Here is a 26,859-nt window from a genome sequence, read left to right as displayed (position 1 = left end):
AATAAGGGATTCTAACCAGAATTTGAATTCCGCCTGTCTGAGGAGGATGGTGCTGAAGAAATTCTGGAGGTAGCTGAGACAGAACCAGTGGTCAACTGGTAGGCAGAATTCAAAGGACCTCAAGTCCCTTCCTCATCTCCTATTAAAGACACAGGTCTCTCCTCCATTATGCAATGGCAATGATCGTCTCAGGGCGATAGAAATGGAGAGGTGCTTGGCTGTGATGTGGGGTACAGTGGCAGAAGGGTTCACCTCATGATTCTTTGATGCCCTCCTTTTCTTTTAAGCCAATGTTTCCTTTCTTACTTCCCAACCTTGCTTCCTTCTGATGTTTTCCCCCCAGAATTCCCGCTACCAGACCTACCAGCGCATGTGGAATTACATGTACTCCAAGCAGCCCAGTGTGTTTGTGAAGAGCACAGAGGAGGGAATTGCCAGGGTGTTGAATTCCAACTACGCCTTCCTGCTGGAGTCCACCATGAACGAGTACTACCGGCAGAGGAACTGCAACCTCACTCAGATTGGGGGCCTGCTGGACACCAAGGGCTATGGGATTGGCATGCCAGTCGGTATGCAGGAGAGCGACAACCTTTGGGTATAGCTTCCTCCAGGCAGGGTCAGGGGAGCCAAAGACATTGAATGCTGTCTAGAATCCATTAGCCCGTTTCCAGAACCAACAGGTTTGAGAACAACTTTAGGCTTCCTTATGGTTCAAAAACAAAAACAAACAAGCAAGCATGTGTTCCTTCCTTCCTCCCTCCCTCCCTTCCTTCCTCCCTCCCTTCCTTCCTCCCTCCCTTCCTTCCTTCCTTCTTTTATTCTTTCTTTTTTCTATTTGGGTTTTTTAAGACAGGGTTTCTCTGTATAGTCTTGGATGTCTTGGAACTCTGTAGACCAGATTGGCTTTGAACTCAGAGATCTGCCTGCCTCTGCTTCCTGAGTTGTTGGGATTAAAGGCCTGGGCTACCACCACCTGGCTGTGCATGGACCTCTAAGCAGAAATAAGTGTGTATGTGTGCGTATGTGTATGTATATGTGTCTGTGTGTGTATGTATATGTGTGTCTCTGTGTGTATATGTATATGTGTGTGTCTGTGTGTATGTGCATTGTGTCTGTCTGTGTGTGTATATGTGTCTCTCTGTGTAAATGTATGTGTATGTGTGTGCCTGTGTGTCTATGTGTGTGTGTCTGTGTGTGTGTCCACAGGCACACATGTGGAAATCATTGGTTAACATTGGATATCTTTCTCAGTTGCTCTCTATCTTGGCTTTTGAGATAGCATCTCTCACTGAATCTGGTGCTCACTGCTTTGGCTAGACTAAGCCCTGAGATCCTCCTGTGTCTGCCTCTTCATCCCTAGGATTATAGGTGTGCACTACCATGTCTCCATTATACTTAGGTGCTGAAGATCTGAGTTCAGGTCCCTGTGTTTGCACAGCAAGTACTTTACCAACTCAGCCATCTCTCCGGCTCCCTAATCAGTAGTTAAATAACTAGTTGACTGCTTATTTTATTCATTCACTATTCAGGGACAGTTTTAACTATTGAAGAGTATCGATGTCCCAGCAGAGACTTTAGGCCTTGTTCTCTTTGTCTCTCGGTTTGGCATGTCGGCCAAGTGTCTGGTGATTAACGTCTCTACTAACAGCAGGAAGAAAGAAGCACTCCAAGCGCTGACATGAACACACCTTGTGGATTGTAGTTCACTGTCAAGGTTACAGGAGAAAACATTCACACTCTATGTAGATTTCACTGCTCTGTCTACTCCTACTTAGTGAGGGTCATTGAGAATGGGCACTGGTGTACCATGCATTTACTGGGTGCCATCTGGTTTGGTAAGTTGTTTGGCTTCTAGAATGGTGCCTCGGCTGGGCTTCTCAAAGGACATTCACTTTGCTGATAGCTCTATTATCCGGAAATCAGAAGATTCAGTCAGCTGTTGTAATTGTGAGGAATCTAAGCACAGCCTCTGGGTGATTCCATGTGGGGCATTCCATGTGTCCAGTTCTCCTAATGTAAGGCTGTTTCTGAATAAGGTAGAAGGCAAGAGTCAAGAAGTGGGGACATTCGGCATGTGAGAGCTCTGATCTTTGGCATACAGACCTTGTAGTCACATTTTACATCCTTGGATTCATCTTCCCCTGACTAGAAATATTACAAATTACAGAATTCATTCACACTTGGAATATAATGTGCATGGTCTTGGAGTCACAGAGACCTGGCTGTGGTACGTCAGAGAGGTGCTCTAACATATCCGAGCTTCTCTTATCCAAGTAATAGAATTAAGTTTCTCATACCTACACCGGGAGTCACTGTGTGGGTTAGGGCTATAGTTGGTCAAGTGCCCTTCCCTAGGTGTCTCATACTTTGCCTTCAGGGGGAATATTAGTGTCCTTCTCATTTTTCCCATAGTTCCCTGTGCTGTTTGGTAAAAGCGGAATGCTTCTTAGAACACTGATTAGAAAAGAAAGAAGCAAACGAGCCTGGGCAGTAATGGAAGTCCTCTCTGACCACTGTCCGGTCTGACACCAGTGGTTGTGTAGACCGGAAGCTTTACTCTGTGCATCGGCAAACCTTCATAGACTCTGTTTATGGTCACATTTTGTTCAATGCCCATTAATATTACAGACTTTGGGCCTCTTTGGAAAATGTACTGACATTTTCTTTCAAGATGGTGAGGTAGATCCTGAAATGATCTTGGGGTACACCTTGGTAATGCTTCCATGACTCGATAAATTTAACCCAAATGTCAAGTGCTTCCTTTCACGGGGAACTTGACCACACATAGTTGAGGTGAAAGAGAGCAGCTCTAGAAAATTTTATTTATAATCAAGGGGAAAGATGGAGAGAGAGGTCTTTGTCATGATCCTGTCACGATATCGCTTTATGAGTATTATCTCACTTAGTTGTGCCACGTGAGAGGTGGATTTGGCTATGCTGATGCTGCAGAGGATAGGAATTGTCCAAAATCCTAAACTAGAAAGAGAAGCCTTGAACCTAGGAAACTGCTCTTCAAACACAGTGCTTTCCAGAACAGAGCATATTGAGGTATGAGTCCCCCCCCTCCCCCCGCTAGCCAGCACGGGGTAGGTGGGGGCTGGGAGGAGGCGTGCTGTGGGGAGGCTCACGTTCTCACCTCGAGTGAGACTGGGAACAACATTATGTAACGACTGATGCATTGTGCAGCCAATTATGAGGCAAGATTCAGATCCCCTGAGGCTAAACCCCATGCCATTCTTCCAGTAGGAAGAAAGAGAATGACGTGGTTGGGCCCCAGGGAAAAGAAGAAAACTAATAGGGAAAAATGGAAACCAAATCAGATGGCTCTGGAGCTGAGAAAGCAACTAGGGAGCCGGCAGAAGTGCCTTTGTTGCAGCCCCTGAGCCACTGTGGGTTTGGATAGAAGTGCCTTGCAGCAGTGGAATACTGTCTTTCAATCTAGTGTTAGCATAACATCTGTCCACATCTGCAGGGCAACTTGTTCATGTACTCATTCACCACAAGTATGTGATACACATCTGTTCTACAGATGACTGTGCATGGACATCCATGACACAAATACTTTCAAGGTTTCAGGCTTGTCGTGGGTTTACTCAGCACAGTTGTGCCTAAAGAAGGGTGGACTCTACTGTGCAGTCTTGCATTCATTGGCCCAGCAGCTTGACTATTGCCTTGAAGCTTACCTGAAATATAGAATCATGTGTCCTGTCTTGAATGCATTGAATCAAATCCTTCCATTTAACAAAATCCCGGGTAGTTCCTGCACACATTAAATGTGAAAAACCCTCTCTGCTGTGTTCAGGCTTCTTTCTTGTACCCAAGATCACAGGCATTCTCAGAAGTGCCTGTCTGCACAGGACCTTTGTAGGGATTGGGAAAGCAAACGAGGCAACCAAATTGTTTCCCAAGTCTCTTGACAGCTTTTTCTTAGTGATCATAGGCCTCTACCTATTGTAGGCCATTGAGCTTTCCTTGAATTCATTTAAGCCCCCTTGTTAATAATTAGACTTGAATTCTAGAACCAAAACTCCTCAACCATATACTACTGGAGAAGAATTTCAAAGAATTGTATCCAACAGAAAGAAAACCTTCTGTACGGTGGAGAAGGGTCAAGAGGGACACGGAGTGATTGGAAGGCAGTAGACTCTGGTGAACTCAGCTATGAGAGTTGGGGACATCTGGTGACTGGCTTCTCCATGCACATGGATGAAAGGATGTTCTGGTTAACTCTTGTTTCGGTGGTTAATTCCTGGTTATGGTAAATGCTTGTAAAGTATACTGTGACAATAGTCACAAGTGCCCAAGAAATGCATAGATACGAAGTAGAAAGTTGGACATTTGACTGAGAGGTTTGCGTCACATAAACTCACAAGGTGGCTTCTAGAGGCTAACAGACAGATCTCTATCCAATTTCCTAAGTGTCATTGTGCAGGTAGTTGTGTTCTGAAAGGTCCTTTATTTAAATTATAAAGTAAGGGTGCTCAGCAGGGAGATGGGTAACACAAATGTCTGGGAAGCCATTACTTAGCCCATTCTGGGGTCTTTAGTCATAAGATGACCATGTTAGTCATGTGGCAGAAAGGAAGTGGAGGAGCTAAGAAGGCTGTGGAAACCAGAAAGCCCTTCTTTTAGCAGATGGAGCTAGAGGAGAGTCATCTTGGAGACAGGTGCGACCTGCTGTGTCTGTGCCTCTCCCAAGGTTCAGGCTGACAGAGAGGCCAGGAAGGATGCTGGGAAGGGGAGCATCATATGTCTAGAAGAACAACATCATGCCCTGGGTTTTCCTTTGACTCCATAGGCTCAGTGTTCCGGGATGAGTTCGACCTGGCCATTCTCCAGCTGCAGGAGAACAACCGCCTGGAGATTCTGAAGCGGAAGTGGTGGGAAGGGGGAAAATGTCCCAAGGAGGAGGACCACAGAGCCAAAGGTAAGGAGGACCTCAGAGCCAAAGGTAAGCACCTTTGGGTCTCCCCCCTACTTCACAGAACCAACATGACTGATTCGCCAGTCTAAAGTCCAAGTGATACTTGTAGGATACTTTGACACCAAAGCCTGGATTGGGCTACTAGGGACCAGACCTATCCCAGAGTCGTTTCTGCTATAGGCACCAGTGTCCTCTCACACAGAGACCCCAGAGATGCAATATTATCTGAATCTACCCCTCAAATTTCAATGTCATTGTTATCAGCCTGGCTTACAGCTACACAATATTCTTTTCTATTGCTGTGATAAAAGATCAAACGAAGGCATGGTGTCAGGAGCAAGTAACTGGGGGCTCACATCTTGAATGGCAAACACCAAACAGAGAGAGCAAACTGGAAATGGCCCATGGCACTGATACCTCAAAGCCCATCCTCCAGTGACATACTTTCCCCAGTAAAACCACACTTTCTTAGCCCCCCCCCCCCACAATGAGCATCGCCATCTGGACACCACATATACAGATGCTATGGGGGACATTCTCATTCAAGTCAACACATCTGTCCTTCTCTCTTCCTTCCTATGTGGTTGGTTGCAATAGCTTCATCTCCTTTCCCTATTATGTGTTTTGACAGTGACCAGAGTGATTCACATTTAAGATGCAAATTAGACCACAGCTTCTCTCTGCATGAGCCTTTCAGCAACTTCCTATCTCACTCAGAATAAGTTTCTTGTTCCCTGGAGCCTCAAGGCCCAGAGTGATCTATTCTTCCCCCAACTCTCTCTTTTATTTCTGTAACTCCCCAAGCCTCCCCCATCTTGTGTCTACCCTAGAGTCAGAGCAACTTTTCATTCCTCTATGGTTTTTGCTCCCCAGGCTTCCTCAGAGAGGACTCCTTCCCCTCCTATCCAAACCTTTTCCTTTCAAGTCTGTACAATGACCATACAGTATCTCCTTCTCTATTTGCTCACTTCCCACTTTTATTAGAGTGAAGCTTTTATAAGGGTGGGGTTTGTCTTCCCAAGGCCAACATAGGATATTTTCTTGAAAGGAAGAAAGGAAGAAAGGAAGGAAGGAAGGAAGGAAGGAAGGAAGGAAGGAAGGAAGGTTGGGAGGGTTGGGGGATGGATGGATGGATGGATGGATGGATGGATGGATGGATGGATGGTAAATAAAGAATGAACACTACATTGGGTTGAATGCAAAGCAGCCACAAACTCTATGTGTGCAGTAAGATGTGCAGAGTGTCCCTGAGTACCTGGGAGACACAGGCAAGTTCTGACTACACCTAGCATAGACTCTCTAATGCCTGCTAGTTATTTTTGCAAAGCTCATATTCTCAACATATCCTGACTTGGACAATAAATCATTCGGTCACCCTTGCAGTCTACTTGCAGTCTTGTTAAAATATGCAACAGATTTACCTGCGTGCGCATGCTCTCCCTTTGGAAGGAGTAGAGTGAAGGAGAGCAAGCACTTGCCTTTCTGCTTGGCATGAAAGATTATCCCCACAAGACGTTGAGAGTCACTGTGTTTCCAAGTGTTTATATGTAGGCTTCCATCTGGCAAGGCCAGATTTTAGGAATATGGCTCTAGGAGAGTGGTTATAAATAATGTAAAAGAAACCGTGCCTTCTTTGGAAGTCACAAAGCCACACATTTCTTGAGATGCTCCCTTCACAAAGGCCAGAGCCACCCATTGGGTTGGCCATGAGTGGACATGGGGCATTGGCAGACCTCATTTGAATCCCAGCTCCACCCATTGCCAGTTTGTAAATGTAGGCATCTAGTCAATGTTGCTGAGCTCACTTCTGAGCTTGTGATGACCACAGAAACCTGCATGCTGTAGACTTGCTGGGAAGGTGAATTGGAGGCTGGAGAGTACAAGGTTCTGTTCATAGGAAGGGTCTGGGGCATCCCAACCATTATTGCTCTGCTCTGCTCTCAGAATCCCAGGACAGTCTGTTCTGTTATCTATCTGCAAAAGACTCATTCCTAGCTGTCAGTCAGTCAGTCAGTCAGTCAGTCAGTCAGTCATCCAATCAACAGGAGATACTGAGGTACAATGAGATATGTTGTTCCTAGGAAAAAGCAATTCACACAGATTTACCAAGAAAGATCTTGAAGTTTCAGGAAAGATTGCCAAACAGCTTTAGTACTGGCCAGACCACAGGGAAAGATTGGAGTGAGTGCAGAGGAGACTGTTACATTTTTTTTTCTCCAGGAGAAAATAATGAGGGAAATACAGAGCAAAATATCAGGGCATGCTTACAGATTGGGTATAACACAGTCGATTTTGAAAATGCCCAGATCCTGAGCAGGTAAGGACAGTGTGAAGAGAACATTGTGGACAGATAAACAGCACAAGGAAGGATACAGAAGCTGAGAAGGGCCAAAGGAAGGATACAGAAGTTGAGAAGGGCCATGCACAGGGCTATGTGGGGCAGCTGAAGCCTTGGCTCAACACATAGGCCAGTTTGAGGAAGCTGGCTGTAGATGTCAGAGGTTCTAGAGAAAGCTACTGTGGAACTACAAAATCCAGTCCTGTACGTGGAGTCAGAAATTATCTGGAGAGCATCTCGGATCCCAAAAGACAGCTATTGCCTTGGGAGAGGCACCGTCTAAACAATTCATACTCGTGGCAGACATGATGCTGCTGAAGGGCCAGAGAAGTATTTTGGAATGCAGACACTTTCTTGTGGCATGCTGAAAGAAAATGATAACGTTGACGACATAAGTTAATGAGTAAATAAAACAGAGACTCAAAGCCACCAAGTCTGCAAAACGGATAAAAGGATGGCCTGCCTAAATAAGTCATGTTGAGTTGTGGCCTCTCACTGCACGGGAGATTGCTTCATGCTGATGCTTGCAAGAGCTACAGAGAGATCTTGTTATCATCTTTAGAGTTTGGAAAATTCCAGCATTATATGGCATAACACAACAGGGTATCGACATGGGAAGAGGCATGAGGAGATATAGGGCAGAGAAAGAGAAAGGCCTGAAGTTCCCCAAGGTCCCAGATGAGAAGATTGGAAATCTGGGTGTAGTGAGTAGAAAAGGAGATGCCCACCCACTTTCTATGAAACATCGTGGTTCCTTCCCACCCTACAGCCAAAGGCACACCCAGTGAGAGAGGAAAAAGCTGCAGAGGAGACCCTGTGAATTCTACCTGAATTTAAACCAAAAGCTACTGAGAAGTCTGTGTGCTTGGCATGGGAATGAGAAATTGAAGTCTGGGGTAGAAGTTAAGTTTATCCACAGCAAAATAAAAAGTATTCTCTGCAGTTGTCGGCTTCCCTCCCCATTCCACAGAGGTTTATGGAGACTGATTAGACGGCAGAGATGGAAGGAAGGAGACAGATGGGAGATGGGTCCCAGAGAAAGATAAATTGGGGTGAATGGGAGGCTTCTCTGTGGTGTACGTGGGGACCGAGTGTTCTCCGGCATAGAGGGAAGAACTGATAGACGAAAAAGGAAACCATCAGTGGAGTGACCCTGCCCCGGTCACTGTGCCTCAGGAGACACTTGGGTCCTCCTGACCGACCTGCCAACACTAACTTGCTTTTGGAACACCCTTTGGAACACAAGGAGCGAGCACTGTAGTAAGAGCCAGGGCGCTGGAGCGGGGCTGTCTGGAGGATGCTGTGTGCATTTCCATGAAAACCACAAGGTCGGCTGCCTGCTGGGCCATAGCAGCCAGCACCAGCTTTATGCAATGGCCCCTCTTCTGCCATGGCTAAAATCCAGACAAACTGTTCAGAGATGCTCAAGCCTCCTTGGCCAAGCGAGATCCCCTCGCGTCTTCTTACAGGCCATGCTGGAAGCGCTGGCCCAAGCTACGGGGTGTGACTTAGCCTCATCTTTCTCTGGCCAGTTAGCCGCTGCATTTATCTTTGCCTCTAACTCGCTGCTCAAAGGACTCAGGCACGGGGGAGCAGTGTGACACAAAAGGCCTCCCCCTTCAAGTCTTTTAAATGGCCACCAAGAGTTGGGTCATGGGAGCTTTCCCCCTTGTGTCTCAAATAGCAGGAGTTTTAATTTGCTTTCCCCAGCAGCTCTCGGGTCATCTTTCTTTTTATAATTTGCACCAGTTGGCTTTCACGTGCGCCTAAAGAGACGAGAGGACTGTGGAACAAGCATAGAGATGGAGGAGGAGCGAAGGAGGAGGGGGGTCTTTTTTCCCAGAGACCTCTGAAACTGGCAGTAACTGCCAGCACTTTGGTCTCAATTAAAATGTACCAGACAACACGCGGGAGGCTAATGTAATCCTTTTCTGCTTTGTTATCCTATTAAAATGCACAAAATTTCAAAGAAAGGGAACCGATGCTTACCCTACTTTTAATCCAGCATTACAGCTCAGACACCAAGACCAAGAAGGATCCTTAACACTGAGGTAATGCCTCCCGTCTTGAGCCTTCTTAACCAGGCCTTATTTGGATCTTGTTGAACCAACACCCTTCCCACTTCTCGTCATAACCTCTTTCCTGTCCCCACATGAAGCTTGGCAACCTTTCTGCAAGCACTGAGAAGTAAAATGGCAGATCCCGATCCCATGGAAGACTGGAACAACAAAAAAGACCAGGCTCCCCTCCAAGCTGTTTTCATTTTGCCTGGTTCTCTCTCTCTCTCTCTCTCTCTCTCTCTCTAATGTATTTTATTTGTTTATTTTCTCACTCTGCTCCTATAAAAGGAAATCTTGTTAGCCATTCTCAGATGTCAGCATCCCCATGCAAGGAGATTGGATTACCAAAGGCTTCGTAGAACAATCGCTAGACAAAAGGTGGTGGGTGAACTCCAAGGAAATTAAATACCTTTATCTTGAAAAACATGAGCTCCTAATCAGGGCTTCAAAGGAAGACAAATACTCCATCAGGCTGTGAAAATCGGGGTCCCCTTTCGGGGTCCCCTTTCAAAGAATGGCAAAGAGGCAGTGCTGTTGACTTTTAGAACCCTTGGGTAACAGGAAGCTTGCTGTCTGGCACGGTGGGAATGAAAGCATGAGACATCTTAGCAAGAGTGGGGTGGGTAGAGGGGGGGGACTCTGGGGATGCTTCCCCCCCTCTTTCTTCTTACAGGGCCCAGAGAGGCTCTGCTTTGGTTTCTTTGGAAAGCTCTGAAGGTGGGAACCAGTCTTTGGGAGTCCAGGAAGCACCCTCTCCCCACCCCAATCAAATCAGACTTAACCCTGGGAGGCAGAGAAATACCAGAGGGGTTGTCAGAAAACACAACAGGACCAGAAACAGGGATAAATGGTGACCTGGCCTGTCCGCAGTCAGGAAAGGCAGCCATTCTGAAGGCCGTACTCCCCTCTGTCTGGAAACTAAGCCAAGTTAAGCTGACATCATGTTCTGCAAGTGAGAAGGGGTTCCTGAAGTGAGCTTGTAGCCTGAATGTAGATTCTGTCACCCTTGCCACCTTGGAAGTTATGGGCAGTAAAGGCAGTTTCAGGATGCCAGATACGTTCTTTGAGCATCTATTGTAATGGAGGGATCACAGAGTGACCGGAGATCTGGTGTGGTGTGAAGGAAGGTTGAGGCTTTTAATCTAGATTTGGGTGTGGAGCCTTGGGCGATGCATTTAAATTCTGTACTTTTGTTCCCTTGCCAGGAAAATGGAGCCACAAGTGATCAAGGGCAGCTACAAGGTCAAAGTTAAAAGAGTTTTCAAGGGCAGAGTTAAAATTGTTAGCATGGAACCTTGTTCACAGTAAACACTCTTAAAGGGAACCTTCATATTTTCAGACAACATAACGTTGCCACCCGATTTATTTAGAAATTACCCGTTAGCGGTGAATAGTTGGACAGCCCAAGTTCTCCGTCTTTTTAATGGTTTTACGTAGTGGGAACAGTGGGCCTCTTTTCTAGCCTGTCTAATAACTGGAGGAGATTGCAAACGGTTTGGAAAGTGAGATGTTTGAGCTTGTATTATGGAACGTGATGAAGTGCCTCTCCCGTAATTGCAAGATAGTCAAATGCATCTTACCGTTTGTGTCCTTCTTCCTTACTCTTCTCCAACTGTCCTTTCCAGAATCTGCTGGATCTAAGTGAAAGATGTCACCGTGAGGGCAAGCAGAAATGCTTTCTTCTCCATAGCGCCAAGCACTGCAAATATGATGGTTACTGGGAAGGCCATGTAGGTCATTCTATACACGCTAGAGGAGGAGCTGCTGTTTCCAACAAAGTGTGCCATGGAGATGGCCCTATCTGATGGGTCCACATGGCTGTAGGGGGTGTGGCTCTAAAATGACGGATCCAGGAATCTATGTTTGCATCAGATCCTCTTGGAGAGTCTGACACAGCTCAGAGCTTAGCGCTTAGTACAGTGCCCAGATCATGGAAAACGCACCATAAAGATTTGGTCATCAGCATCGAAGAGAAACATATGGCATCACCTATCGAGATCATGACACTTGTCCGTCCTTTATGTCCGTGTGGTGTAGCTGCCCCTCACCTACCTACAAACCATTGTTCCAAAGGAGAAGAGCAGGGCGTCATGTCTCAGGTCCAGATAGATGCACTGTTGCTTGGAACTCCAGGCTGGCTTTAAGGGCTAGGAGTTAAGTCTACCGGCATCTAAGAAACGATTCTTAGCTAAGGGGAAAGGAAGAAGGGGCGAGTGGGTGAGTAGGCTTTGAGTCTCTTCACTGCGGTGTCTCCCGATGATGTCTGTTCCCCAATCACATTCCAGAGATGGAGAAAACAATCCATTTCCTTCCATTTGGGAGCTGGTATTTGTATTTGTGGGCAACCTGTGAGTGGCACCAGAGCTAGCGTTTCACCAACCGGGGATCTGCGAGGAGAGTCGGAGTCTATCTCAGCTAATGTGTGCTGATTGCTGAAGCACAGCTGAGGCTCAGGCTCCGGGTGTCAGGAGGGAACCCCAGTTTTAAAGCCATCTGCCTAGATGGCTTATGCACTGTCCTGTGTACTGGATGGGGCAGAAGCAGTGACTAGATGATTTCCTAGTCCCTCTCGCAGGTGCCGAGGCATCTGTAAGGGTGGCCAGGATCTTGCGAGCTGGAGCAAACCCCTCCCAAGCCCCAGCTGATGAATGGCTGTGTGCTGTGGAAGGCATTCTGGGGGGATGACTGATGACAGTGTTAAACAGAATGGCCTAGCTCTCTGGATGTGCCCCTCCCCCAACTCCATCTGTTTCTCAGCTCCCACTCTGCCAGCAATCTATTCTTGCTTCTACTTTCCAGTAACTTCCTAAAGGCATGGCTGGTACACAAGCCTGACTCTGATGAGGAAGAAGAGGCCACTCAGCCAGGAGTTGGCATGCTGGAGCCAACACCGATGATTAACAGGTTGTCTGTGAAAGTCGAGAAGCTGGGAAAGAAAGACTGGGCCGTTTGGTGGCTCCTGGCCTCTACCAGCATCATATTAAAGCCTCAGCTCCTTCCGAAAGTGTCTAGATCAAATCAGAGTCAGCCACCCAAGCACAGATCACATGTTCCTTTCTTCCCCTCCCCCACTGATCTAACATGGGGATCTGTGCCACGGCTTAGCCATGCCAGTGTTCTGCCACCTTTGGAAGGTCTGGACCATCCCACTGGAGCCTTCCCTGAAAGTTGCCGCCGTTTATTGTCACCATACACAGCGTTTGATGAGGTCACAATGCAGATCCAGAGTTTTGTATACTGTAGGCCTCTTCCTCTGGGTCTCTTTCCTTCTGATCTTTTATTTTCCTTCGTTTTGTATGTAGGTATATGTGGGGTGTGTGTGTGTGTGTGTGTGTGTGTGTTCATGTGTTCTCATGAGTACTGGGGCATCAGTGCCTGCATGTTTGTGTATGTAGAGTCCCCATGACTGATCTAGAATCTTCCTTGATCATTTTCTACCTTTTCTTCGTAAGGTTATATCTCTCAATCAAACCCAAAGCTTACCGATACTGCAGTTCTGCCTACGTGGCTTCCTCTTTCCAAGGCTGGAATTACAGGCAAGGGAACACATTCATAGGCAATGATGTAGGATTCTTGGTCTTGGACTCAGGCCTTCCTGCTGGCACAGCAAGAGCTTTAACTGCTCAGCCACCTCTCCAGTCCCCCCTTATTTTTTGTCTGGAGCACCTGCTATAGGTCATATCCTATAGTTGTGGGGCAGAGAGTTACAAAAGTCTTCTTCCCAGCGAATTTAGTCTAATGGGAAATCTAGATTCATAAACATACCTAGCACGATTGTTGTATTCACACAATTAGAACGATACATAATGTGTTATTAGTGAGGCACAGAAGCAGCAGAGCTGACAGAGTTGTGTGTGATCAGATAAGCCACAGAGATAAGGTGGCCCTGAGTTCAGTGATAATGGATGAGGTTAGCCAGGTGTGTGTGTGTGTGTGTGTGTGTGTGTGTGTGTGTGTGTGTGTTAGTAAAAACCCTGGACGAGTTATTTTTGCACCATCTATTAGCAGATAACCTGACAGACACATCTGTGGGGAGGAGGATTTTAATTTGATTTTCAGGTTTCAAGAAATTTCAACTCCCTGTGGAGGGAAGGCAAAGGAACAGTTCAATCCACTGAAGCTTTAAAACAGCCATTCTCAGACGTCCTAATGCTGTAACCCTCTAATACAGTTCCTCATGCTGTGGTGACCTCCCCAACCATGAAATTATTTCCATTGCTACTTCATAACTGTAATTTTGCTTCTGTTATGAATTGTAATGTCAATATTTTTTTGGAGACAGAGGTTTGTCAATGGGGTCATGACTCACAGGTTCAGAATGGCTGCTTTAAGCCCTTTGAAGAGAAAAACACTCACATGGTGGCCAACCTGGAAGCATCAAGAGGTTACTCAGAACACAGAGGGGGCCTAGCCTGCTCGTGACCCATTTCTGCCAGCTGAGTCCCGCATCCCAAAGGTTCCACAACCTTTTGCAAATGATGCCACCAGCTGGAGACCAAGAGCTCAAATGCCTGGGCCTGTGGATAATATTTCAGACCCAAAGCCACAGAAGTGCTTGAAAGGAGTCAAAGTGCTCAGACAGGAGCACCAGATCATGCTGGGAAATGCAAACACTTCGGTGTCGCTAGCGATGATGTCACAGGTTTTACATTTTGAAAAGATCAGTTTTACGGAGGGTGGAGTTGAACAGAAAATGACTACATGCAGATGTCATTTTGAAGTTGATACAGTAGTCCAGGCAAGCGTTGGGTAAGACTTGAAGCAGGAAGGTGATGGGATGGATAGAGAGGAGGAGGAGGAGAACAAGATAAAGCCAGCAGGACTTGGTAATAGCCAGTGCCTGGAGGAGAGGCAAGAGACCGAGAGCAAGCCTGGGTGACCGGTGAGGTTGGAAAAGGGCATCAAGCAGTGGTTTTATAAAGAGCCAAGCAGGGGAGTGTGATTGACAGCATCCAGTGCTAAGAGAGACTGTGTAAGATCAAGGCTGGGAAATGTCCCTGAGCTGAAAAGCAAAATGTAGGCAGTGATATCAGAGGAGCAAGCCACTATCAAATGCAAGGGCAGCATGTGGTGGCAGCATATGAGGGCTAACTAGGACTCGCAGAAGGAAATCCTGATCAGTCAATTCATTTTCTCCTTCAGGGCCTAAAAGCTTCTCAGGTGTTCAAAATTATGTTTAAGGTCTGCAAAGAAAAATATTGGCTTCCCAATGCACAAAGAAAACTTGCAAAATTAAATTAAGACATGTTTAATTAAATATCTCCAAAATGGAACATTGTTCCAACTTCATTAATTTTTAAATTTAATATTCATAAAACTGCATCTCATTTAGACACAATTTTGGGGTTAGATTTTCTCATTTTACAAACACTCCCTTCTATGCAGTGAAGGCTGAGAAATCACAGCCAATTGTCAATTAACTATTTCTTTCTGCTCTGTAAAACCAGAAGCAAAAAAACTTTTAAATGCATTTGGTTGTAAGATATTGGGTGCATTTTACTTCTACCTGCTTTTATGAGATGTGTTCTAGAGTGTATGTGTTTTAGAGTGTCTTAAAATGATGCTGATGTTGACAGCTCTGGTCAAAGGAATTGGAGCAGTCAAGAGTCTGAGAAGGGAAAGACATGAACTGTAGAGAGCCAGTGAAGAGGGGAAGATGGGGAGGTTCAGGAGATAACTTCTGGGGAAGTGTGGGATTCAGGCTGGGCACAGGTGACAGGCCCAGAGAGGAGAAGCAACACCCTCCCAGAAACAGGAGGGGAAAGAGGTCCTAGTCTTCTTCTCCATTTTGGGTAGTTCTATCTTCAAGTGATGGGGTTATCTTGAAGTGTCCCAACATGACCCAAGGACTCCTTTTACCTGGGCAGAAGGCCATCCTTATCATCATCAAAGGCATCTTTCTTGACTGGACTGGCTGGAGAAGCTAGTGCTTTGAGAGGCCATGGGATGTAATACTGCCCCTACAACCTCCTCACCATCTCTTATCCATGGGCTGGAGCACCAGCCTTCAAACCCCAACCAGACCCTTGGGTATACTCTTTCTTTCTTAAGAGACCCCTTATGTCTCATCCCCCAATCCACATGGATCCTAATATTTCTATACTCAAATGGCTTTTGTCCCCAGTGGCCCACGTGAGAGAGGTTGGTATTTAAATGAACCCAAGCTAGTTTCCTCCCCCATTTTTAAGATCTCTGCCTTGGATTAATTGGGACAGAGGCCCCTGTGTTGACTGGTATAGATTTGGAAAAGCTGAGCACATGATTCTGCAGACCAGAGTGCATGATCTGCTAAAAGTATAGATTGTGTGAAGCCTCAGGTTCACTGGAAGCAGACCATCATCTGGGCAGAGAATGCCAGTATGCCGGGTTGTTTAAAAAAAGAAAAAGAGAGGAACAGACACCCATCAGGTTCTTTGTCACGAAAAACCCAAGGTATCTTGAAATGTCCAGGTAGCATCCAATTCCTGTTCATTTCTGTGGAGCATCTTATGTGGTGCATAACTGGCCTCTCCTAACTACAGAACAGCCCCATGCCCCATGACAACCAGAGATCAGACTTGAAATAATTATAAACAGAATAGGACTTAAGCCTTCCAGTCACCAATTTCTTAGATAGAAGAGGCTTTTGATCCATTGTTGTAGCCTCCATTCAATCAAACATCTCATATGTTTCAGACACTCCTCGAAGTTTAGTTTCTCCACAGCCAAAGAAAGCATCAAGTTATGTGGCTGAACTCGCCAAGCTGCAATGAAATGGCCATAATCATTCTACCAAATATGTATCAGGATATCTTTAGATATCTTACTAAGCTATGAGGTTATGGCCCAACTTTAAAGAACTTAAAAATGCATAAATGTTTCCTGTCTTAGGATTTCATTGCTATGAAGAGACACCATGATCAAGGCAACTCTTAGGAAGGAAAACATTTAACTGGGGCTGGCTTACAGTTTCAGAGGTTCAGTCCATTATCATCATGGTGGGAAGCATGGCATCATACAGGCAGACTTGGTGCTGGGGGAGCCAAGAGTTCTATACCTCGATCCAAAGGCAACCAGGCAGAGATAATCTTCCTTACAGTGGGGAGCTTGGGCACTAGGAGACCTCAAAGCCCACCTACACAGTAATACACTTCCTCCAACCAGGCCACACCAGTTCCAACCTCCTTATAGTGCCACTTACCCTAATAGGGCCAAGCCCATTCAAACCACCACACTCCCAGAAATAACAATTTGAAACTAGTTGTAGGCCTACCCAGGGGAAAGTCACCTGAAAAGCTTATTTCAAATACAGAATTCTGGAGCCAGTGAGATGGCTCAGTGGGTGAAGGTGACCATTGTCACACCTGATGACCTGCATTTGATCCCCAGAGCCTACAGAGTAAGAGGAAGGGGGCCTATTCCTGAAGGTTGTCCTCTGACAACATGTGGCACCTATGCGTGAGTGTGTGTGAGTGTGAGCATGTAAGTGCACACACTGAGGCACAAATAGATGTAAGAAATGGTGACTAAAATACAGAACCCATCTGCTGAGGAGGTACTGATTCAGTAGATCTTGGGGAAGGGCTAGAGATCTCTATTTCAAGTTATCCAGGAGTGTGTGATAGCAGCCAAGTTTGCGGTGCACTGGTCCAGTGGTGGTTTAAAAAAAAAGTCTTACTTTCCAATTAAGTTTAATATCAATTTAGTCACATCTCCCAAATGTCCAGCTCTAGAATTATTTCAGGGTTTGGAATAGCGACTGGCTGGTCATCCCCTGACCTGGAAGTCTAACATCTAAACTTCTGTGAAACCTGAAATTATTTAAGCATATGCTCAAAAGCCTCAGGTTTCAGGGTGTTGGAGTAAGGGTGACAAACCCATAATAGGCTGGCTCTGGTGAGCGTGATTCTTTTTATCTCCCTAGATCCCAAAACACATTGTTAAGGAGATCAGCTAGAAGTTTCTGAGTTTACGGTATTTTGGTGCCAAATCAGATTGTGCCTATACCCCTCCCTTAAGACAATACCCAGCTCCCAGCCCAGTACTGCTTCGAGGTTTCTCAAACCCCCTCCATTTGCAGCTAGATCTCCCTGCCTCAATTTACAGCAGCCATCCTGCTTCTCTTTCAAAGGATGAATTAAATCTCTTCCAGGAATGAGTGTGAGTGTGACCATCTCCAAGACTCCTTCTGGTTGTTTAGGTGATCTTGAATTTCAGTGCTGTGTCTTCCCCTCCCTCAAAGTAACAGCTGCTTCTCGTCACTCTCTTCCAGGCCTGGGAATGGAGAATATTGGTGGAATCTTTGTGGTTCTTATTTGTGGCTTAATAGTGGCCATTTTTATGGCTATGCTGGAGTTTTTATGGACTCTCAGACACTCAGAAGCATCAGAGGTAAGCCTCCGAAGACTTCCAATGGCACACCGGCCACAGCAGTGTGAAACACCCAAGCTCCTGCAAGCATTTCAGACAGGACCTGTGGAATGCTTCCAGAATGTACACAGGATGGTACAGTGGGAAAAGTGTCAGTCCCCAGAGTAAAAGATCTGTGTATAGCACTGTCACGTGTTGATTGCATAACCACAGAAAGGGCTCCAGATTGTCCTTGGACAGAGCCATCAAGTTAATTTTGAGGAAAGATGTTTTATGAACAGCAGGCTTTAGTATAGTACCGTGGGGGTGTGTATGTGACAGTTTCTCATGTAAGGTATGACCTCAGACCTTCCATTTCGACTGTGTTTCTACCATCCGTGCAAAAATCCTCAGAGGAATCCCAACTTGAGGAACCAAGAGGCTCATTTTCTACCTTAGAGATTTTTAATAAATTTAATTCTCTGGCTGAGGCTTAGAGACTGGGTTAATGTCTACTTCCCATCTGTGGAAAGTGTGAGAAGAATCAATGCTTTCTTCCATGGGTCCTCCCTCCCTCCCTCCCTTCCTCCTCCCTCCCTCCCTAGAGAAGATGCCCAAATCCTTAATGTGTGCATTATGAGACTTCTTTTTAAAACAATGCATTAGCCCATCAGCTCTGCTCTGGGTATTCTTTAACCTCCCTCCTTTGACGGTACTGACAACACCCTGGAAGCTTAGGGGCTCCACCTCCTAGGAGACTTGGACTCGGCCTCACTGCCCGCCAGTCTCTTGCCTCTCCGTGCAGCTTGTTCTTCTGCCCTCTGCTTTGCTTGAAGAGAGCTTGATTTTCCTTCCCACTTCCCCCAAGACGTGAAGAGTAGCCAGCCCCTATGTACATCCCCCTCACCTAAAAACAATATGCATCAGGCCAGTTGCTGATGCAGCTGTAGCTGGGGGTGCTACGCTTGCAGTACCTGTACCTGATCCTACCACTCCTCGTCTCTAAGACCGCTGACCCTCTCTCCAAACCCCACAAGTGGGCCCTAGTTATTCCTTTTAAAGAGTAGCAATGTCACCATCCTCCTGAGCTAAGGACATTTGATAACAGGATTACTTCTCACTTCCTTGGACACTCACTTCCTCTCTGCCCTTGACCCTGTGCTAGTCTGGCTTCTGTCCACCCCTGCTATGGAGGGTCTTTGCCCTGTTGTCTGACCCCTTCAGCAAAGAGCAAACCAAAGGGGACACGCCCTTCCCAGACTCTCCTCCCTTTTCATTGCTCAACGTCAGAGCTCATGGGTCCCCTGGTATGTCTGCTTCCCATTCAAGTCCCCCCTCCCTTTGCCCATTCCTTAAATTCTGCTAATGCGCACGTATTCCATGTGAACCTGATTGGGTGTGTCTTTCATTCCCCATAAGACCTTCCCCATTTCTTCTCCTGCCTTTTACTCTGGACCAGAAGAACCAACCACCCTTCAGCCACTCCAGCACGAATATATCCCCGACATAAAGTATTTACACGCCATGCCACAGCCACTCTAGACTGGGGGGTACTTGAATGTGAGGGCTGCTCGTTATCCCTGTATTTCCATGGCAAACCACAGTGTTTGACCCACTGTAGACGGTAAATGAACGTTGTTACATCCTTGTCACATGTGACGGATTAAGCAGGTGGCAAGGGGGTTGTTGCCATAGTAATTATTAGAAGCACAGGGGCCTAGTGTTTTGCCAAGAGTCTCTATTAGTGACAGTGATGGGTCTAGAATCAGGGATGAGAGCTTTTCGGCCATATTCTACGAGCTGATATATGCAGCTGCTTCACATGGGCTGTTTCTCCATAGAGCTTAGGCAGGATCTGGACTTACATGGAAATTCCACGACTCTCAGACTGCTCGGATGGCTAAGATGAAGAGGAGGCTGTATTGGTTATGTGGCTATGGTACAATATTTGTCCCATACATAGAACACAAGAAAGAGGCATCTTCTGCCGCCGTGTTCCAGGAGTGCCACCGTGACCTCAGAGATGAGAACTCAGCCAAGTATGCTTTGGTTTCAGGGTTAGACAGGTTTAAGTTCTAATTCTCAATAGGATAGTCATTATTCAGTTCTTCATATATATTTAATATAATATTATATAATATAATATTTCCTGGGATCCAACCTATATATCTTCAAAGTGAGTATTATAATATTAGTAATAGTAACAATAGTAACACAGGTTTATAATTCTTTATCCATTGGTTACCAGACCCCAAAAGCTAGACTGGTCCAAGCCCTTTGTAAGTTTGATACAAAGACAATTCTTCCACAAAGCCTAACTAATGTGTGCAATTTTTGTTGCATTCATTGTGAACACACAAACATTTTGCTGTAGAAATAGCAATGAGCTCAAATATGGAGTTTGTCCTAGCCCCATACAGCACTGGGGCAGTGCAATGCCTTTTCTAAAATCTGGAATATTCTGCATTTTGAGACACAGCTGGAGTCAAGCATTTTCTATTAGGGCACGGTGGACCTTCAGATGTACAACTGTTTATGCAGGTGGTTTTCAGGGTGCATCGTCTCCAACCATTGGCAACTGCATTCAGGACAGTTGTAAAGAAGTCAGGGCTTGTGATGGCCTTTAGGCATGGTAGGACTGTCATGTTGGTGGAGATGAAAGAGAGAATAGGGAAGAATAAGAGGCTGTCTCCTCCCAACTGTTTCCAGAATGTTCCTTTCCAGTTCAGACAACTCAATTGGGCATGGTGGGTAAAAGGCACAAGAGCCTTTGAACTAAAGACAAAGTGTTCATGAACAGATGACGGTGTTTTCAAATACCAGGCAGACTGATGTTGGAGAGGGTTTTTAAGTAGGTTTCAAGATCCAAATTTACCTGAGGTCAACAGATGAAATTCTCAGTGGTAGAAGCTAAGCAGAATCGGAGGAAGCAGTTTTAGTGGGAATGTGCCAAAATGGCACCGTGACTTTCCCAAGATACTGATTGTTCTTTGAAGGTGGTTAGAGATCGGGTATCATCTGGCCGGGCTGTTGAATGAAAGCTACTGGGGGACTTTTGAGCCTCAAGCAGGAGTGGGAATGAAGCCTTCATTTAACCTTTTAACCTGAGATGAGAGGCTGTCCCATCATCCCGTGCCGAAGGAGGCTCATGAGGACAGCTCTGAGTGGCTATCTGTGACTCTGCTGTCTCCCCCAGGTGTCTGTGTGTCAGGAGATGATGACTGAGCTGCGCAGCATCATCCTGTGCCAGGACAATATCCATCCCCGGAGGCGGCGCTCTGGAGGCCTGCCACCCCAGCCCCCGGTCCTGGAGGAGCGCCGGCCCAGGGGTACAGCGACGCTCAGCAATGGCAAGCTATGTGGCGCCGGGGAGCCGGACCAACTGGCGCAGAGACTGGCTCAGGAGGCCGCCCTGGTGGCCCGAGGCTGCACGCACATCCGCGTGTGCCCGGAGTGCCGCCGCTTCCAGGGCCTGCGGGCTCGACCGTCGCCAGCGCGCAGCGAGGAGAGCCTGGAGTGGGACAAGACCACCAACAGCAGCGAGCCTGAGTAGTGGCGGCGAAGGACCGTGGAGCCAGGCGGGGAGGCGGGAGGGCTAACGTTACAACCTCCTTCTCTCCGGATTGAAGATTCAGTGACTTTACAAAGCGACGAGAGCCTGATGCCCCAGCAGGGGGCGGATCCCGCCCTATCTGAGACTTGCAAACACGTGGCAGAGACATTGTCCCTCTTGGGCACAAGGACCCATCTCCTCCCAGAGGGTCTTTCCCTCACATTCAAAAACATGGATTCTGGGTAGTGGGGCCCTGCTGAAAGAGCAGTCCAAGAAATTGATGGTGTCATCAGTTGGATTACCCCCTAGGAAGGGGCCATTGTACCCTGGGTCTAGTTCTTACAGGAAAAAAAAAATTAAACTCAACAGGGAAGTTTTTTTTCTGAATTTGTATATTTTTGTTAATGTCCTTTTCTTTCCTCTCCTGTTTTCCTTGTCTTTTCTGGTTTCTGTTTTAAGGCTCACTTGTTTTGTGCTTTGGGAGGAGTATGGGTTGGGGATGGAAGTCTGACACCTCTATATCTTTTAATTTTAGGTTTTGGAGTTGCAGGTGCATAGGGTTTCAGGTGCTGACTCTGCCCCCCCCCCCCTCATGTGGTGTTTGCTGGTCTCCCTGAGCATAGAGAGCCTTGGATAAAAGTCCATCGAACCAACTTTTTAAATGCAACAAACAAACAAACAAACACAAACAAAAAAATTGAACAAACCAGTCTGTAGTCTACCTGGAGATACCTTGAAATTCCTGGGATTCTAAGTGTTAATCTGGCTTTTCTTTTTCTCCCTCCATTTTCATCTCTGAAAACAGAAGGAAGACAGGATCTGTAAAGCATGCTGAGTACTGTGTAAGGAGAAGGAGGTGTGTATGCGTGTGTGACTTTCCCCCACGCTGTGGTCCTGGCTTCCATTGCAAAGTTCTACTCAGAGAAGAGAGAGGACAGGGCCACCCCACCTACCCATATGATAGACTCTTCAACTGCACAAGGCTCTTACAGATTGGGTGATTTTTTTTTTTTTTTTGGTACTAGACACTAATTCTGGGTGCAACTGTGTGTGCATGTGTGCGTGTGTGTGTGTGTGTGTGTGTGTGTGTGTGTGTGTGTGTGTGTTCATGATGTTCCCATATGCATCTGTACCCAAGCACATGTGCATGTGTTTATGAAACAGAAAGACCTTAAGTAGCCAACAATGTGCCTAGTTCTGAGAGGGAATGGAGTCTTCTAGCTCATCCTGGATGAGGAACTAGGGACTGGAACCATAAGTTCAGATCTCAGCATAGGTAGAGCTTTACTTACATGACTGGGGAAGAGGTGTCTGACCAGGAGTCAGCAATTCTTTCCTAAGTGTCCGGGACCCCTCTGCCTGAAGGAGGTTTGCAAGGTCTGATGGGAAGGGTCTCCTAATGGGAGCGCCAGGGCTCCGGAGGAGCTACTTGGCTTTTGTTTGGTCTCACCGCTCCACAATTCCATGAAGAGTCGTCGTTTTTGGATGGGAAAACAAATACTATGCAATTTCTGGTTGTAACTTAGAAAATTCTGACAGGGTGGGGGGGGAGGAACAGCTGCCACCAACTCCCACCTCCTGCACCACCACCTTGAACATTTCACGTGGCTACTGTTAGCTGCCACCCTGGGGCTAAGTTGCAACCCTGATTCATCTCGATTCAGGTAAGAGATGCCCTGCTTGTTCTAAACTGACCCCTTGCTGGTAACTCCAAATCCTTCTTCATTTTTCTCTTTAACTGTCCAGTGGCAGCAAGCTATGTGGGACCCTTAACGTTTTCTTTTTCTTTTTGTTTGTTTTTTTTGTTTTGTTTTTTTGTTTTGTTTTGTTTTGTTTTGTTTTTTGCCAGTCCTTGTGGAGGAGTACAGATTTGGTGGGAAGGACACTTGTAGACGGACTGCCAGCAATCCCCCTCCCCCATCCCTACCCCGTGGTGTCACAGCCCTTTCTCATGCTTCTGACTCCGGGACCCCCTCCTGCCAGATTACATCTTGGACAGGAAGGCTTGTTTTCTAAACTTGTTTTTATGAGTGGGATATCTCGATCAATAGAAACTTTTTTAATGGATTAGTAAAGTGAATGTTCCCACACATTGTTTGTGACGTCAGTTTCCTTCTCTGCGTGGAGTAACGAGGACACTGACGGCACCAGACAGCTTTCCTCAACTCCTGGACCAGGGGACCTTCTCCGCGCCTTCCTCCAGTTGCTGCGAGAATGTCACCAGCTGTTTCTGGTCCTTGGTTTGTCTCCACGTTTGATTCATTGGTCTTTGACCTTCTTTCCCATCCTGTGTTTTCTATCTGACTCTGTGTGCTATATAAAGCAGGTTTTTTTTCCTTGTCTGTTTATCTTTCTTCGACTGGAATATTTACAATAAAACAAACCCTGAAACGTTGGTGATGGGTGAGAGGTGTTTGGGTTTGCAAAGTGTGATGCCTGTGCCCACTGCCCAGGTGTAAAACTCCGAAAGAGAATAAAACTGGGGGCCCACTTTGTATCTTACCCTGCACCTACCGCTGCCTCTCTCTCTTCTCCTTTCTTCGATGCCCTCCTCCTCCTCCTTCCTCCTCTTCTCCTTCCCTCTTCACTTCCCACCCCCTTCACCCTTTGTTCAGATCTCAGCGAAGTCTAGGTGGTTTCTTTCAATTTTCAGGTCTGGGAGCCTGAGCCAACTCCCCCTTCCACACGTACACCCCTCAAAACGGATATGCATGTTAATGGAGTTCAGGTTTGTGGGGTTTTTTGTCTTCCTAAATGCACTTTCGCAGAATAGTCATCTACTGATACCTGGGGGTAACTCTAGCCAGATATCACCCCAGATTCCACTGGGAGCCCAAAGATTACATCAATTAAAATATAATACTTTGCTTTATTTCTTTTAATTGCTCTGCAGGGCCCCAACTGTCACAAGATCTCTACTTCAGAACCGAGGTGGGGTGTAAGTTGAGCATGTAGAGGTTGGAAAATCTTTTGGCTCCCTCTACTCCAATGCTCATATGAGAATATTCATGCTGGGAACTTGCCAAGGGGCCCTCTTATTGGTTAGGTGAGACCGAAATATCACTCTCGCCGGTCCATCTGGGACGGCTCTGTGAAAGTTCATTAGTTTGAGATTCCAAGGAGTTTAATTTTCTTTCGGATTCCAAAGAGGACTTCCCATTGGTATACAGGGCCCAGGATGGAGTTATGGGTGCACAGAGAGGGAGAGGGAAAGAGAGAGGGGGGGGGGAGAGAGAGAGAGAGAGAGAGAGACTGAGACAGAGAGAGAGACTGAGACAGAGAGAGAGACAGAGAGACTGAGACAGAGAGAGAGAGAGACACATACAGAGAGAGAGAGAGAGAGAGAGAGAGAGAAACAGAGAGACTGAGACAGAGAGAGAGAGAAAGAGAGACTGAGACAGAGAGAGAGAGAGAGACAGAGAGAGCACAGTCTATGGCCCTCCCATCTCCCTGGTGTTCACAGCAAGGCGAAGTAGTCTGGGAATGATAAGAAAGGTCTGATTCCCAGGCTGGCTGCAAGCTCTCAGGTTATAACAATGAGGCCTGTTTGGAGAATGTACAGAAGACATGCTTTCAGAAAGATGTGTCTGAAAGCTGGGGCCTCCTATGAGGCCTGCTCATGAGAAAAACAAAGTCTTAAGTAGCTTTCAGCTTTGAAGACTTCTGCTTTTCAGAAAAGGTAACTCCCTACACACACACACACACACACACACACACACACACACACACACAGTGCAGGGGAGATGCCAGTTCCTACCAGGTCCAAACTGAGACCACCCTCAGGGGCAGGCAACTTGGGGGTGCCTCAAAGATTAAGGACGACATGCGTCCATTATTACCATTCCATGACGCCATGCTTCCAAAAGACCTGTCCCATCGAGTGGGAAATTCTGGAGGAATGGAGGTCACCCTTCAAGTCTTAGAACTGAGTGGTCAACAACTTCACTAGCTTTTAAGAACAGCGGGAGAGCTACCCTGTCATCATTTTCAGAACACGACTAGTCCCATTTCACAGAAGCCTCCAAATTCAAATTCAAAGACTGGGTGAGATAACCCAGGCATCACTGTGAGCACAGAATTTGTGCTAGGAGAGGAAAGAAGGAAGTCTATGGAAGTTGTACAAGAGGAAACAGCCTCTGACCAGGGATGGCAGGAAAGAACCCAAGAAAGGGCTAAGGAACCTGGGCCTCTAATGTGGGTACAGATTTACTGTGTGCATGCAAATGTTCCCTTAGGTGAGGAATTCAAGGAGCCACACAGGGGAATCAGTACACAGGCACGGTGGCCGGAGTGGTGACATGACGGGGGGGGGGGGGGGGCTGGACTGTGTGCGGTCCACACTATATAAAGAGCCGTGCCTCTCCTGCTGGAAGGCAGGCTAAAGGGTCTCACCTACCCTTTGATATTCCTCACATCCAATCTAGCTTTGTCTCTTGGCTGTGTCAGAGAAGTCAGAGGGTAGTAGAGACGGGAGAATCTTAGAATGAGGTAAAACTCCCCATCCCCCATTGGCAAGTGGTTAAGTTGTTCTTAATTCACAACACCATAGATTCGGTGAGGTTGGGGGAAATACCAAAGACGCAAAAGCCAGAGGTCCAGTACCCCAAGGGGACAAAAGTTACCTGGGAGAAAAGGTGATGGGGACTGGGGAGATGACTGAGTTGGTACAGCATGAGGACCTGAGTTTGAGGGTCAGAACCCACATTACGAAGCTGGGGTGCTGGAGAGATTGCTTAGCAGTTTAAAGCACTTTCCGCTGTCCCAGAAGATTTGGGCTTGATTCTCAGCCCACACAACCGCCTGTAACTCCAGTCCTAAGGGATCCGTTGCCCTCCACTGGCCTGCACAGGTACCTGCACACATGTGGTGCACAGACAGGCGTGCAAGCAAAGCACTCATACTTTTATGTGTATAAAAATAATCTTGGGCATCTCTAGCAGCACTTGGGAGATGACCACAGCCTAGCCTACTTGGTAAGCTGGAAGGCAAAGACTTTGTTTAAATAGTTGTTTGTTTTATTTTTAATTGGAAAGCACACAAGGAATACCACCTGAGGTGATTCTCTGACCTCCACACTCACACTAAAGCTGGACAATCAAGGCTTTGCTTCATGCCCCTTGGAGGGAAGCATGGTTAATTCAAACCGGTGAACAAAATGCTAGCTTGTGGTTGCCGTGGTTCCCTTGCTTTGTTCCCACCCACGGTGTTGCGTTGTGGTGCTCATTACGGCTGCTCACCACCGTTCCTTGGAGAGGCTCGCCACTATCTCCCTCCCGGGCTTCTTTAAACTGTATTAGTGGGATTAGCTGTGGAAGCATCAGGCTTGCCCTGTGCAATGCTGCTACGCTCAGCAGCCGTCTGGAGTGGACTCTGAGCTGTTTATGAGGACAATCTGTTTGAGATTGGAGGACAGGAGTAAGGATACAGAACCGAAAGTGTGGAGGCGATAGGAAACTAATTCGGAACAAAATCCTCACATTTCTAACATACAGGGGCATCGAACGGTGCTGCCTTTCAGCCCATTAAACCATCCTGTTATCCGTAGCACACAGAGTCTGCCTAGAAAGTCATTCTACTTGGATTGTTCTGATTCGATTCTTAGTGGCTTTTCCATTAAAAGTAAGAGTAACTTCCGTTTCCGCATCATCTGTAATCC

At 46.7% G+C, this 26,859-nt stretch overlaps 1 protein-coding gene across 4 annotated transcripts in view; it reads left to right on the top strand.

Moving 5' to 3' along the window:
- The window catches only part of Grik4 (glutamate ionotropic receptor kainate type subunit 4), a 432,817-nt gene extending 409,219 nt beyond the window's left edge, over window positions 1-23,598 (top strand). For 3 of the 4 annotated variants that reach the window (XM_087560413.1, XM_087560412.1, XM_087560411.1), the window contains 4 exons: window positions 344-569; window positions 4,799-4,927; window positions 17,574-17,692; window positions 20,847-21,590. In XM_087560413.1, coding sequence (XP_087416539.1) covers window positions 344-569; window positions 4,799-4,927; window positions 17,574-17,692; window positions 20,847-21,203 — 831 coding nt within the window. In that variant the 3' untranslated portion in view covers window positions 21,204-21,590. 4 annotated transcript variants of the gene reach the window in all.
- The last annotated feature ends 3,261 nt before the right edge of the window (window positions 23,599-26,859 follow it).

Source organism: Rattus norvegicus, chromosome 8 (genome assembly GCF_021556685.1).
Source record: "Rattus norvegicus strain SHRSP/BbbUtx chromosome 8, alternate assembly SHRSP_T2T, whole genome shotgun sequence".
NCBI lineage: Eukaryota > Metazoa > Chordata > Mammalia > Rodentia > Muridae > Rattus > Rattus norvegicus.
The sequence above is the reverse complement of the archived record's forward strand: the minus strand, read 5'-3'. Positions and strand labels throughout refer to the sequence as shown.